This window comes from Portunus trituberculatus, chromosome 40, assembly GCF_017591435.1.
Source record: "Portunus trituberculatus isolate SZX2019 chromosome 40, ASM1759143v1, whole genome shotgun sequence".
In the NCBI taxonomy this organism is placed as follows: domain Eukaryota; kingdom Metazoa; phylum Arthropoda; class Malacostraca; order Decapoda; family Portunidae; genus Portunus; species Portunus trituberculatus.
In genome coordinates, this window is record NC_059294.1 from 1,960,554 (window position 1) to 1,974,341 (window position 13,788).

The 13,788-nt window shown below is 38.4% G+C and overlaps 2 protein-coding genes across 7 annotated transcripts in view; one reads left to right on the forward strand and one right to left on the reverse strand.

Annotated features, from left to right (window-relative positions):
• LOC123516145 (phospholipid-transporting ATPase ABCA1-like) overlaps window positions 1-5,055 on the forward strand; it is a 31,056-nt gene extending 26,001 nt beyond the window's left edge. For 5 of the 6 annotated variants that reach the window (XM_045275279.1, XM_045275280.1, XM_045275281.1 and 2 more), the window contains 2 exons: window positions 159-516; window positions 3,633-4,490. In XM_045275279.1, the coding sequence (XP_045131214.1) occupies window positions 159-516; window positions 3,633-4,463 (1,189 nt within the window). In that variant the 3' untranslated portion in view covers window positions 4,464-4,490. The other variant, XM_045275285.1, reaches the window with a different exon arrangement.
• Window positions 5,056-10,248: 5,193 nt separating this feature from the next.
• On the reverse strand, window positions 10,249-13,583 carry LOC123516082 (ribonuclease H2 subunit C-like). The gene is made up of 3 exons (XM_045275133.1): window positions 13,299-13,583; window positions 11,304-11,536; window positions 10,249-10,769 (listed from the first exon to the last, which is right to left on the reverse strand). Exons 1-3 carry the CDS (start codon window positions 13,435-13,437, stop codon window positions 10,749-10,751), a joined length of 393 nt encoding a protein of 130 aa, XP_045131068.1. The 5' UTR covers window positions 13,438-13,583; the 3' UTR covers window positions 10,249-10,748.
• Between the last annotated feature and the right edge of the window lie 205 nt (window positions 13,584-13,788).

Below are 13,788 nucleotides of genomic sequence, written 5' to 3' on the forward strand. Positions count from 1 at the left end.
GGCAATTATGCAATAATCACTTGAATGTCAATGCTCATTTCCCTAATTGCTAACTTGTACTGTAGTACTTGACATGTAAACATACAAACACATATCATGTAATGCTTACACTCTACAACATGAAACACATCCCATCATAAGTATATTTTTCTCTCCAGAATGATGTTGCAAGGGTTGTGTAGGAAAAAAACAACTCCCACTGACACTGAGGTCACCTTGGACAATGATGTAGTTGCAGAGGCAGAACTGGTAAACAATCTATTGGCTGGCGTGCCACTTGACCCACCACATGAGACAAGTCTAATAGTGAGTGGCCTCTCCAAGACATTTGTGGGTGCAAATCGTCCAGCAGTCAATGAAATCAGTTTCCACGTGGGTCGTGGAGAGTGCTTAGGGCTACTTGGTGTCAATGGTGCCGGCAAGACCACCACCTTTAGAATGCTGACTGGAGATGAAGTGCCCTCTTCAGGGGATGCCAGGATTGGCAATACGTCTCTCAGCGGCCAAGTCAGGAAAGTAAGTGGCCTGTCCAGCATTAGAGATAAATCCTGTGAGAATGCTGCCAGATGAATTTGATGTCTTTTTTCTTCCCTGTGGTAGCACAATTAGGATACAGTGGTGCCTTGGAATACGAATTTAATCCGTTCAAAATTTTCTTCTTACTTCAAAGCATCAAAATACATGTATTCTTATGGGAGAAATTATAATTCGTTCCAAACCACCTCCCAAAGCCAAAAAATTATATTTTTCACTAATTTCTTACTTTTGCATGCTATTACTATATATACTACTACTACTACTACTACTACTACTATTATGCTATAATTATAAAAGATAGGAAAATAAAGCAGGAAAGTACACAAAATGTAATATAATGAAAATTCAACTTCTCGTGGTCAGAAACAAGGGTCAGCACATCCTCCTCATGTGACTCCATCAAGCCAGCACCACACACTCTTATATAAGCCAATAAGTTTTTTCTTTGAAATACTGCATTCATTAAGGAAAATAAATCAGGGAAGTAAGCAAATTGTAATATGAAAATTCAACTTCTTCCCGGTCAGAAACAAGCATCAGCTGACTCCATCAAGCCAGCACTATGCACTCTTATTTAAACCAATAACAAGATAAAAAAATAACGATTCCAATATTGTCATGCATCATAATATGTTTCTGAACTGCTTACTTATCCATGGAAATATGTACATGTATATCTTATATCTCACTAAGAAATCCATAAAAAATTTCAAAAATACAACATACTGACATAAGCGCTCTTACCATCCTCACGTTTGATGCCCTCACACCTACATGAATGGCTAAGTGTCCATCATCTTGAAAATAATAGGCCAATGACAGGCCTCAATATATGACAGATAGCCTCAAGCATAAACGAACTGTGCAACATAAAGGGGCGCGGCTTCTGAAAAGCGTCACGATCAAGCCTGACGGGCTCTAACGTAAGAGCCACGATCATGCCTGACGGGCTATAAGGATTAAGGCTTTTAATTCATGAGCTGGATACTCTCTCTTCCCCTCGGATCTTCTAGGATCTTCCATACGTCTGTCTGTATGCCTCGTGACCATGTGTGCTGCTACGCTAGGCAATGATCTTAATAACTAAAAAAAATTAATATTATTATCCCTGGCACTACAAAACAACAACCAGACAACTGCAAACAACACTCCTGAGGCACTGAGGCAGCGTGGTGCCCCAACATGCAGTCAGATGATCGCACAGTGCTGCGCGCAATCTGTTGACCGCGTTTGTTATTGTTCGCACTCCAAAGCAAAGTTCATCCTCCAATGCAAAAAAACCTTTTTTTTTTTTGTTCGTAGGCCAAGTTGTTTGTACTCAAAAGCATTCGTACTCCAAGGTACCACTGTACTTCTTACTAAGGAAAGCACAGATGTGGATCCTTTATACACTTAAAACAACACACAACTGAACAAATTGCAATTGTTGCCATCAGTGATGACTAACTTTGGAGCAGGGTTGTTTTAATTTAAATCAAATTATTTCAATCAAGTGATTTAAATCATTTAATTAGAACATAAAAATATATATATATATATATATATATATATATATATATATATATATATATATATATATATATATATATATATATATATATATATATATATATATATATATATATATATATATATATATACAGTAAGCCCCCGCATTTAGCGAATCTCAGCTTGGCGAAATTCACTTTTGGTGGTAGGGTGGCCACGGACCACCGAGTGCACGCTTGGCAATTTGAATTCAAACTTGACAGTCCCCTGGCGGCCGCACAGCGAACCACGCAGCTCCCCGGTGATGTCAGACCTCTCTCTAAACCTATCAGAAAGCAGTGTGGGAGTCCCCTTCAGTCATTGTGTTTGTGCTACCCTCTGTTCTGCTAGCATGGGAACGAACTCTGGCGATTTACCATCAACACGGCGTCTACCAGCGCAACAGGTGGTACCGGTGGGGATAAGGACAACAGTGGTAGCGACAAGGACGAAAGTGGGCGAGGGAAACGGGTGGAAAACTGGGAGTTACAGCCTTTACATCATGTCTTATTAGCTTTATTTATTGTTTATTGGTCTGTTTTGTACATGTATTCTAATATGTGAAGGCAAAAGATTTTATTTCAGCTCAAAAGATGGTATTTTAGGAGTCAAAAGAGAGACTTTGGCAATGACCAAAGACTGATTGAGGCACTTTTTAGGTAATTTATACGGCATAAAGAACTTGGCGAAATTCGCATTTGGCAGTAGTTTCGCCAGACTAATTAATTCACCAAGTGCGGGGGCTTACTGTACATTCTTTGTTTTATAGTAGACTGTTAGTGATTTATTGTTATTCGAGACACAGTAATGCCAAATGGACACTATGGAAAGAATGTTGGGGGGGAAGAAACCCAGTGTGGCTATCATTTGATAGAATACCCAAAGGCAAAGAATTTTGAGCAAAAGGCAGAAAATGCAAACAAGAAATTCAAGGGGTAGTGACAAGAATGGAGGCTTTGTAGATAAAATAAGAATAAGATAAGATAGGTAATTAATCTTACTCATGATTTTCAAGAGAAAACATCATCTTGGGTAATGCATTTAACATTCGTAGAAAAAAAATTTAAATCAGATTAATCTGATTTAAATAAAATATTTTCTTATTAAAAAATCATGATTTTTTTTCAAACCCTCCTTTGGAGTATAATGAAAACACAGGAAAATGTATCTGAAGGCAAAATAAATTCTCCTACGAGAGACACCTTTGCTCAGAAGCAATTTATATTAGGACCATAATGATGCCATGGTTTTCCAACACATCATTCTGTCCATATGCAGAAGATTAGATAAGTATATGGATGGGGAAGATAGATGGAACTAGGTGGCTTTAATCATATAGGGACTGCCATGTGTAGGACTGGCAGCCTCTTGCAGCTTCCCTCCTTTCTTATGTTATGTATGATAAATGATCTACATATTACCAGATTCTATTGTTAGCTGAAAATAGGTTTTAAAGCCTGATGATAACATGAGAAAAACATGTCACTAGGTATTTAAGTATGAATGCTTGTTCTTTAAAATGTATAAGAAACATCTCAATTCTTTATCTCACTTTTTTTCTTCTACAGTTCATACATGAAATTGGATACTGCCCTCAATTTGATGCTGTTTTGGGGGAGCTCACTGGGGAAGAAACACTAATGCTTCTGGGTCGCCTCCGAGGCATTAGCGATATTAGTCTACCACACTCTGTCAGCGAACTGATATTCCTTGTAGGACTAACAGAATGTGCAAAGCGCCCTTCCTCCACTTATTCCGGTGGCAATAAGAGAAAGCTGTCCACAGCAATGGCCCTGATTGGTGACCCACCATTAGTATTCCTGGATGAACCCACCTCAGGCGTGGATCCCGCCTCCCGCCGCAGAGTGTGGGCAGCTATTACTAAAGCAGTGCAGTGTGGTCAGAGTGTGGTGCTTACTAGCCATTCCATGGAGGAGTGTGAAGCACTCTGCTCTAGAATCATAATTATGTCTCGGGGAACTCTGCGCTGCATTGGGTCTTCTGGCCACCTCAAAGCCAAATTTGGTAAGGGATACAGCCTCCAAGTGAAGCTCAGAATGCACAACGATCGTTTGGAGGATGACCAGCAATATGCAGCTCAAGTGTTACAGCTAAAGACCACCATCAGACAACGATTGGCAGGTGCTGTGCTCACTGACCAGCATAAGGTGAGTATGGTCCTGATACTCCTGTTCTTATACCTTCTTTTTTCCCATTCTTCACTTTATCTTAAATATAACCTTTTCCTTACCCTATCTACTTGTCTTTACTCTGATGTTAAAGAGTGTCCCTGTAGTCTATCACTGATCTCAAGTGTATACTATTGTTTCCACACATTTCTTTGGCATATCCTTCTTGTGCACCTAATGATGCAGTATTATAAAGAAGAGGAATTATAAGAGTGTTTTCATATCATAGTCTCTCTCCTTGCAGGGTATGTTAGCCTTCAGAGTTCCCACTGAGGTTTCATGGGGTTGTCTTTTCTCTGTAATGGAGGCAATGAAACACGACCATGGGGATGTAGAAGCCACAGCACAGAATCCTCTAGTAGAAGACTACACAGCCTCTGATACATCTCTGGAGCAAGTGTTCCTGTCTTTTGCACGAGAAGGAGTGAATTCTGATTCAGACACAGACATAATTACCAAATTGTAATTTATTTTTATTTACACTTATCCATGTTATACTTGTATGTTGCATGAGTGCTGTCTCATCATGTTATCATGTTCATGATACTGCCATAACTGCTTCATGATTATTAGTGTTGGCTATTCTTCTATAGCAGTATTCTCTACCTACCAGTATTTCCATTTCTCATACCAATTTCACATCAAGTAAAAAGCTATGTAATTTTCTTCAGTTTTATCCTCATCACACTGTATTCATTCAGTAGCTATGTGAGATATCTCCTTCTCTTGCAATATAACTAAATAACCAGGAGCATACTGATTCCACAGTTGTAAAGTTTTATAAGAACCATATAGTATTCATAGAGGACATTATTCTTACTCATTTCATAAATTGAAATTACATGAAATGTTACAGTGTGTGTGTGTGTGTGTGTGTGTGTGTGTGTGTATGCATATGTGTGCATCACCACTATTTTAAGGAACACGTGCTGGACTCGTGACTACCAGCTACAATCTCCAACAGAGAGCTTAGAGCTCTTGACAGCCTGATCTGTAATAAAACTGAGATCTTTCACACATCACACACCTATCAAGGAGGACAGTCACTTCTCACTCGTGAGTGATAAGGACCTTTGATTGCAAACCTTGGTTCTTCAGGTGACAGTTGGGTATGACAGCACAAAGCTAAAGGGTGTGTGTGTGTGTGTGTGTGTGTGTGTGTGTGTGTGTGTGTGTGTGTGTGTGTGTGTGTGTGTGTGTGTGTGTATTTACCTAGTTGTAGTTTTACAGGACCTGGGCTTTATGCTCGTGTGGTCCCGTCTCCATATCTACACTTATCCAAATTTTCTTTAAAACTATGTACACACACACTGTGTGTGTGTGTGTGTGTGTGTGTGTGTGTGTGTGTGTGTGTGTGTGTGTGTATGTTACCTATTTATTTATTAAAGGGTTTGAGCAGGGCTCATAGTGACCTGTCTTCATATCTAATCTTATACGTACAAATTTTCTTCAATTTGTGCAGTTTCTGCTGTTACAATCTAATCATTCAAACTGATCCAGATGTCCACCATCCTATATGAAAAACTAAATTATTTTATATTTCTAAAACATTGACGTTTCCTGATCTTCTTAGAGTGTCCTCTTGTCTGCCTATCTCTATCTTTAATCAGTGATACCAAGTCTTGTTTATCTTTTCCATACTGTTCACAGTCTTGTACATCATTATTAGATCTCCTCTCTCCCATCTACCCTTCAAAGTTAGTAGCTCCATTTCCTTTAGTCTATCTTCATAAGGAAGGTCCTTTATTTCTGGCACTATCTTTGTGGCTATCCTTTGGATTCTTTCTAGTTTTCTGATGCCCTTCTGCATGCATTGTGACCACACCACTGCTGCATATTCAAGTGTAGGTCTTATCATGGTTATGATATTTTCATCACAAGTTCTCTTGTCCCTGTAGTTAAATGTCACCCTGATATTTGTTAGTGTCCTATATGTTGAAGCAAATAACCTATTTATGTGTCTTTCTGGGATCAGGATGTCTTGTATAATCACTCCCAGGACCTTCTTTTCCTTTTTTTTTTTTTTTTTCATTATAACCTCTTCTCCAATTTTGTACTCCCACATACATAGACCTTCTATTACTTTTACCAATTTCCACCACATGACATATTTTGGTATTAAATTCTAATTTCCCCTTCTAGCTCCATTCCCAGATCTTATCAATATCTATCTGCAAATCCATACAATTCTCATTGTTCCTTATTACTCTTAAGGGTTTTCACATCATCAGCAAACAAATTTATTTAGCTACTCAGGTTCTATTGTATATATATATCATTAATGTAAATTTGAAACATTATTGGTGTGTGTGTGTATTTACCTAGTTGTATTTACCTAGTTGTAGTTTTACAGGGCCTGGGCTTTAGGCTCGTGTGGCCCCGTCTCCATATCTATACTTATCCAATCTTACTTTAAAAGTATGCACACTCGTTGCAGACACTACTTCTTCATTTAAACTGTTCCACGTCTCAATACATCTCTGCGGGAAACTATATTTTTTTAATATCTCTCAAACATCTTCCTTTTCTCAGCTTTTTACTATGCGATCTTGTGCTTCGGATGTCATATTATTCTCTCAGGATCAGTTTCTCATTATCCACTTGGTCCATTCCATTGATCAATTTATAAACTTGTATCAGGTCTCCTCTCTCCCTTCTTTGTTCCAGGGTTGGTAGATCCATAGCCTTTAGTCTCTCCTCATATGTCATCCCTTCAAATTCTGGAACCATTCTTGTAGCTATTTTTGTAGCCTCTCCAATTTCCTTATGTGTTTCTTTTATGAGGGGTCCACACTACTCCTGCATATTCCAATCTGGGTCTTATTATAGTACTTATCAATTTCTTCATCATTTCTTTGTCCATGTAGTGAAATGCTACTCCAATATTCCTTAGCAAATTATATGTTTCTCTAAAAATTCTATCAATATGGCTTACTGGTTGATTGTTTTCTTCCATCGTCACTCCTAAGTCCTTTTCCTTTTTACTTTCTCCAGTTCTACTCCATCTCCCATCTTATAGATTCCCACAGGTCGTCTTTCACTCTTTCCCATTTCCATGACATGGCTTTTGTTCACATTGAATTCCATTTCCCACTTCTTACTCCATTCCCAGATCTTATTTAGGTCTTCTTGCAGTATTTCACAATCCTCCTTTTGCTTTATAACTCTGCACAGTTTCGTATCATCTGCAAACAGATTTATGTAGCTGTTCACTCCTTCTGGCATGTCGTTAATATAAATGAGGAAAAGTATTGGTGCCAATACTGACCCCTGTGGCACTCCGCTTTCTACTGCTCTCCACTTGGACTTCATATCTTTAACTACCGTCCTTATTTCTCTCCCTCAAATAATTTTCTATCCATCTCAATGTGCTTCCTTTTAAGCCACCCTTCTCCTCTAACTTCCACAGTAATCTTGCATGTGGCACTTTGTCAAACGCCTTTTTTAAATCCAAATAAATACAGTCAACCCATCCTCTCTCTCTTGTACTCTATCAACTATTCTAGAATAGAAACTCAATAAATTAGTTACACAAGACCGTCTTTTCTAAAACCAAATTGGCTATTTGATATTAATTTGTTGTCTTCAAGGAACTCGATCCATTGTTTCTTTATTATTCTTTCACACATCTTGCATATTACACTAGTTAGTGATACCGGTCTGTAATTTAAAGGTTCTTCCTTCCTTCTGCTCTTATATATGGGAACCACCTCAGCTCTTTTCCATTCTACTGGTACTGTTCCATTTTCTATTGAGCATTTTATGATGTTGTATATAGGACTTGCTAGTTCTTCCCTACATTCTTTCAGTATTCTGCCTGAGACTTCATCTGGTCCCATTGCCTTCTCTTCATCCAGTTCCTTCATTAACTCTTTTATTTCAAGCTTGGTTACTTTAATCTCTTTCATATAGATTGTCTCTATTACCCTGTGGCCTCTCAAATTTGGATTCCTTAGTAAAGACCTCCTGGAATTTTTATTTAATAGTTCTGCCATACTTTTGGGTCTTCCACCATCCCGTTCTCTCCTTTTAACCTTTCTATTGTTTCTTTTTGCCTAATTTTGCCTAATCTTTGTATGAATCATCTCTATCTTCCTTTCCCTCTTCTATATCTATTTTAATATTGCATGGTCACTCTTTCCCAATGGGCACTTATATCTTATATCATCATTCATTTGTATACCCCTTGTAAAAACTAAGTCCAATCTCGCCGACTCATTGTTTCCTCTGAATCTTGTGCATTCCTTTACTCTCTGGCCCATCATATTGTCTATCATTAGGTTCAAGAATCTTTCTCCCCAGGCTTCTTCCCCCATACCACTTTCATAATTTTCCCAGTCCACTTCTTTACAGTTGAAATCTCCTACTAATATCACTTTTCTCCTTTCTTTAACGATTCTCGTTAGACTCCTTATTGTGTCATCTATCATGTCTTTATATTCTTGATTGGACCATGAATTTGTTTTTGGTGGCACATATGTTACAATGATTGTTAACTCTTTACTCTTTTTTATTAATATGCATCTTAATATACAATACTTCTGCTTTTCCTTCCCCACATTCCATCGAACCCCGGTCCTCTGGCTTGTCTTTCAGCACTCTAACCACTGTGTGTGTGTGTGTGTGTGTGTGTGTGTGTGTGTGTGTGTGTGTGTGTGTGTGTGTGTGTGTGTGTGTGTGTGTATTTACCTAATTGTAACATACGGGAAAGGAGCTATGCTCGTACTGTCCCGTCTCCATATCTACTAATGTCCAGCTTTTTCTTAAAATCATGAATATTCCTTGCGTTGACCACTTCCACGTCTAAACTATTCCATGCTTCCACCCTTCTATGAGGGAAGCTATATTTTTTCACATCTCTCCTATAAGTGGCCATTTTAGTTTTTCCCATGCCCTCTCGACATTCTTTCATTCCACATACACAGATCTTCCCTATCCATTTTTTCCATGCCAATCATCACTCTGTATATTGCTATCAGGTCTCCCTTTCTTCTGTTTTCCAGGGTCGGAAGTTGCATTCTGTTCAGTCTGTCTTCATAAGTCAAATCTCTTAAGTCAGGCACCATTTTTGTTGCAGCCCTCTGTACTTTCTCTAGTTTCCTTATGTGTTTCTTTAAGTTCGAGCCCACTGTATTGTTGCATATTCAAGCCTTGGTCTTATCATTGCAGTAATTATTTTCTTCATCATTTCTTCATCTAAATATACGAACGCCACTCTTATGTTCCTCAATAAGTTCAATACTTCTCCAATTATTTTGTTTATATGTCTCTCTGGCGATAGGTCATTGGTAATTGTCACCCCAAGGTCTTTTTCTTCATGACTGGTTTTATGTCTTCATTTCCTATCTTGTACATACTCCTGATTCTTCTTTCACTCTTGCCAAACTCTAATTTCTTGCATTTTGTCGTGTTGAACTCCATTTGCCATGTACAGCTCCATTTCCATATTCTGTCCAAGTCTTCCTGGAGTAGTTCGCAATCTTTGTCACATCTCACTTTTCTTAACAATTTTGCATCGTCTGCAAATAGGCTCACATAACTGGACACCCCATCCACCATGTCATTTATGTAGACTGCAAACATTACTGGTGCCAACACTGATCCCTGTGGGACTCCACTCTCCACCAAGCCCCATTCTGATGGTCTGTCCTTAATTATGTGTGTGTGTGTGTGTGTGTGTGTGTGTGTGTGTGTGTGTGTGTGTGTGTGTGTGTGAGAGAGAGAGAGAGAGAGAGAGAGAGAGAGAGAGAGAGAGAGAGAGAGAGAGAGAGAGAGAGAGAGAGAGAGAGAGAGAGAGAGAGAGAGAGAGAGAGAGAGAGAGAGTAGCTAATGATTAAAAAAGCAAAGAATACATTAATATGAACTTTCATTTCCAAAATCATAATAAAATAAATTAACGTTTACAGATATTTGAATTCACAAATGTTATGTATCTTGAACAAAAGTGAATGACATTTTTTTCTAATAATGCAATCTCATTAAGTAAGAATCCAGATACAACATAAGAGATTTTATTCTAGCTCTGTACACTTTTAGTACCCATTTAATTAACCCTGAACTAATGGTGTGATTAAAAATCTTGAGAACTGGTTCTCTCATTAACATTACAGACAATTATAACAATTCCACAGGGCTGAGTACCTTTGTGATAAAAACTGACGAGCAAAATCATAGATAATTACAGAAGACTACTGATTTTAATCTTTTTTTTCTTACTATCAAAAGCCAGTAACAGATATATCAGGAGTCTTCCAAAATAACTTATCAGTAAAAGATGTCTAAAGGAAAAATAAACAAATAAATAATTAGAATCCCTGATTTAAGCTAACAGCTGGTTCTCAGGATTAGATAAATCTTATGAACAGGTGTGAACTAACTCAATCTCACAATTGACCTAAACCATCACCCCATATTTTGGAATAAAGTGAACTATGGGAAAAACAAAATATATAACTTATTAACTTAGATTTTGCTTCCTAGATAATTCAATAAATTTCAATCATCAGTCCCATGTATCTGAAACCAGAAGACCTACATTAGTAAAGATAATTAAATGACTGAAGCATGAAGACAACAATACACAGAAAGAGGTAGAAGCTGTGGGTGAAATATAATGATCACAATAATAATAATAATAATAATAGTAGTAGTAGTAGTAGTAGTAGTAGTAGTAGTAGTAGTAGTAGTAGTAGTAGTAGTAGTAATAATAATAATAATAATAATAATAATAATAATAATAATAATAATAATAATAATAATAAATAATAATAATATAAAAAGGCAGTTACAGTAGTAAGGAAAAGAGAGAAGATTGAATGCACCCAGCTGAGATGTGCAAGGTTGAGGTTTCAATAGGAACAATGAACAATACATATTTCAGCTGTGCAATTTTGATCAAATTTGAAGGAACATGAGTTAAAAAAAAAAAATATGCTGACATAATCATACAATTTGGTAATCTGTAATGGTAAATATATATGTGACATAATGAATAAATCACAGACATACACATGACAGGACAATTAAATAAAAAACTGCCAAACCACTCACCACACTAGCCACCTCTAGCCAGTCCATGGCCTGCTGGTACTTGTCTGAGCGTGATGGCTGTCTGTCCCAGTTCCAGTAGGTGAAGTTATCAAAAAGTACCAATCCCTTCATTACTTGACCACCTTTTGCTGCCACAGACATCTGCGCCTCCCTCAGCACCACCCCTGTGTATCCTTTTGGTGCACTCATCTTCTCCCCATTCAAAGGGTGCCCCCGCAGTCTGCCTTCCATACCTGCAGCAAAAGCACATGACGGAAGGTCTTATAGATATTAAGAATGTGCATAGTGTAGTGTAACACCAGGTTAATCACTAGACTGTAAACTGAACTGTTTCTAATTCTAATGAATTTAATATGGCAATGGTAAGCAAACAAATAAGTGTACCACAACACATGTGACAGAAATTGTCATGAATAAAACAACAATACCTACAAAGTATAAAAAAGTAAAACAAATAAGCCAATCTATAAATAACCTAATAAATAGTTCCCTACCCTAATATGAGACAAACATATGCATTACTCTACTATCAGTGCTCATATAGGTGTGTGTGTGTGTGTGTGTGTGTAATTCACCTCCTCCTAGGTCGCCTGCTGGTCACCCAGCCAGTCTTCCCCATTACGGAGCGAGCTCAGAGCTCATAGACCGATCTTCGGGTAGGACTGAGACCACATCAACACACAACACGCACTGGGAAAGCGAGGCCACAACCCCTCAAGTTATATCCCGCACCTATTTACTGCTAGGTGAACAGGGGCCACACATTAAGAAGCTTGCCCATTTGACTCGAACCCAGCCCTCTCGATTGTGAGTTGAGCGTGCTAACCACTACGCTGCACGGTGTGTGTAATTCACTGTTTGATCTGCTGCAGTCTCTGACGAGACAGCCAGACGTTACCCTACGGAACGAGCTCAGAGCTCATTGTTTCCGATCTTCGGATAGGCCTGAGACCAGGCACACACCACATCCCGGGACAACAAGGTCACAACTCCTCGATTTATATCCCGTACCTACTCACTGCTAGGTGAACAGGGGCTGCACGTGAAAGGAGACACACCCAAATATCTCCACCCGGCCGGGAATCGAACCCCAGTCATCTGGCTTGTGAAGCCAGCGCTCTAACCACTGAGCTACCGGGCCGTGTGTGTGTGTGTGTGTGTGTGTGTGTGTGTGTGTGTGTGTGTGTGTGTGTGTGTGAGAGAGAGAGAGAGAGAGAGAGAGAGAGAGAGAGAGAGAGAGAGAGAGAGAGAGAGAGAGAGAAGCTGTCAACACCAAGAGAACATGAGCTAATTTCAATCTTGTCACTAATGGCCAAGTAATTGAAAAGATTCATAGGCAAAACATTCATGGACAAATAACGTTATTTTTACTAATACATGTAAAGGTCCAGTATAACTATGACACCTTAACTTTGGTATATTTTCTTCCAACGCTTAGGTCAGTATAGATTTTGTTAATATACTGATCCCCTAATCACATGCTTTACCTAACCTGATAAAAATTTACAAAAATCCTTCCTTTGCTAAATATGGCAATTTGTTTCCTAACACTTTTTTGGAAGTGCAAAATGAGTCTATTTCGATTTTGCCATAATTGAAATCAAAACAAACTTATCTAACCTAACCTAAATGTACAGTAATGAGTATAATACCATAATATGCAGTCATGTCACGAGTTACTGACAAGGACATAATAGTAAACATTAACCCTTAGTCTAATCTAACCTCGGATACCTTTTACTTATGAATTGTATGTATACAGAATCTTGTGCAGGCTTCCATGAAAATAGACGAAAATCAAGGCGCCGGAGTTATGGTGGACGTTCATCCTGATACTAAAATAACACATGACTGTTTTCATCTAGACTAGGTTAGGTTAAGATTTATTCAATTCATTAATAACACCTGATCCATTAATTTTACGGAGAAATAAGCTGGCAGTGTTCGGAAATAAGAAGACTAAGGCAATCTCCATATCCCCACTTTTTCACACACCTGTTCCCTCCTCGCTTACGCTGGCTGAGAAATGCTTGTCAACCTCTGCATTGCCACAGAAGTCAATCTTGCATGGTAGGTATTGAACATGCGTGTCCTCCTTCTTCTGGGCCTTGGAAAGATCAAGTTTCACAGGCATTTTTCCTTCTTTGCCCTGATAGTCTTAACTTTGTTCTTTAAGACTGCAACAATACTTAGCTCGGTGCCTTCCTTTGACAGTCCTTATAGCTCCCTCGGCCTCCTCTTCTTCAATGTTTTGGCAAGTTGGCAACACTGGACTCACTGAATTCCCGCCAAAGTATCAAGTACATGTGTTGTGCCTTTATAACAGCTACACAAGAGAGTTATTTCAGAAGAACACTAACTCTAAGCTAGATATTACTATATTTGAATGATACTAATGATGATTCGCAATATTTCTTAAGCAGGAGGTGTTGAAATAACATTTACCTAGGTAGAGGATATTGGAAAATGCTGCGAACCTACCTAC

What these genes read in the sequence shown, in the direction of transcription:
- LOC123516082 (XM_045275133.1), bottom strand. Translation starts at nt 13,437, where the DNA reads ATGCCTGTGAAACTTGATCTTTCCAAGGCCCAGAAGAAGGAGGACACG. An exon ending in CGTAAGCGAGGAGGGAACAG is followed by an intron (nt 11,537 to 13,298) that starts GTGTGTGAAAAA and finishes CTTTTGCTGCAG; the next exon opens with GTATGGAAGGCAGACTGCGG. An exon ending in GGCTAGAGGTGGCTAGTGTG is followed by an intron (nt 10,770 to 11,303) that starts GTGAGTGGTTTG and finishes TTCTGGTTTCAG; the next exon opens with ATACATGGGACTGATGATTG.